This window comes from Plasmopara halstedii, assembly GCF_900000015.1.
Source record: "Plasmopara halstedii genome assembly, contig: Scaffold_2904, whole genome shotgun sequence".
Taxonomy (NCBI): Eukaryota; Oomycota; class Peronosporomycetes; order Peronosporales; family Peronosporaceae; genus Plasmopara; species Plasmopara halstedii.
Window position 1 is genome coordinate 801,501 of NW_020189809.1, and position 330 is coordinate 801,830.

General features: G+C 47.9%; 1 protein-coding gene across 1 annotated transcript; it reads left to right on the top strand.

Moving 5' to 3' along the window:
- Positions 1–19: 19 nt before the first annotated feature.
- Positions 20–306, top strand: PHALS_05588 (uncharacterized protein; the record flags this gene model as incomplete). The annotated part of the gene is made up of 2 exons (XM_024719156.1): positions 20–47; positions 110–306. The coding sequence occupies 2 exons, from the start codon at positions 20–22 to the stop codon at positions 304–306; spliced, it is 225 nt and encodes a 74-aa protein (XP_024584483.1).
- Between the last annotated feature and the right edge of the window lie 24 nt (positions 307–330).

Sequence of the window (330 nt, forward strand, 5' to 3'; positions counted from 1 at the left end):
ACGTTTCGTTTATTACAATATGACAGTGCAACTATTGGTTGTGAGTGGTACATTCGTCTAGCACGATTTCGATCCAAGAATCACCCAGGAGACTGGCATGTGACGGAAGGCAACCTCGATCATCAAAACTGTGTTAGTGTGGCTAAGCCATCACGAATCCAGTTTATTAACAACCCTGTGGTCCGTGGTGCACTTGCAGCTAACCCAGCTACATCAACCAACGCTCTCGTCGTACAGCTTCGACACCACCTAATAGTTGCACTGTCATACTGTAATAAACGAAACGCCCCCCCCCCCGTCTGTTGATGACGATTGCACACTTCCCTTGTG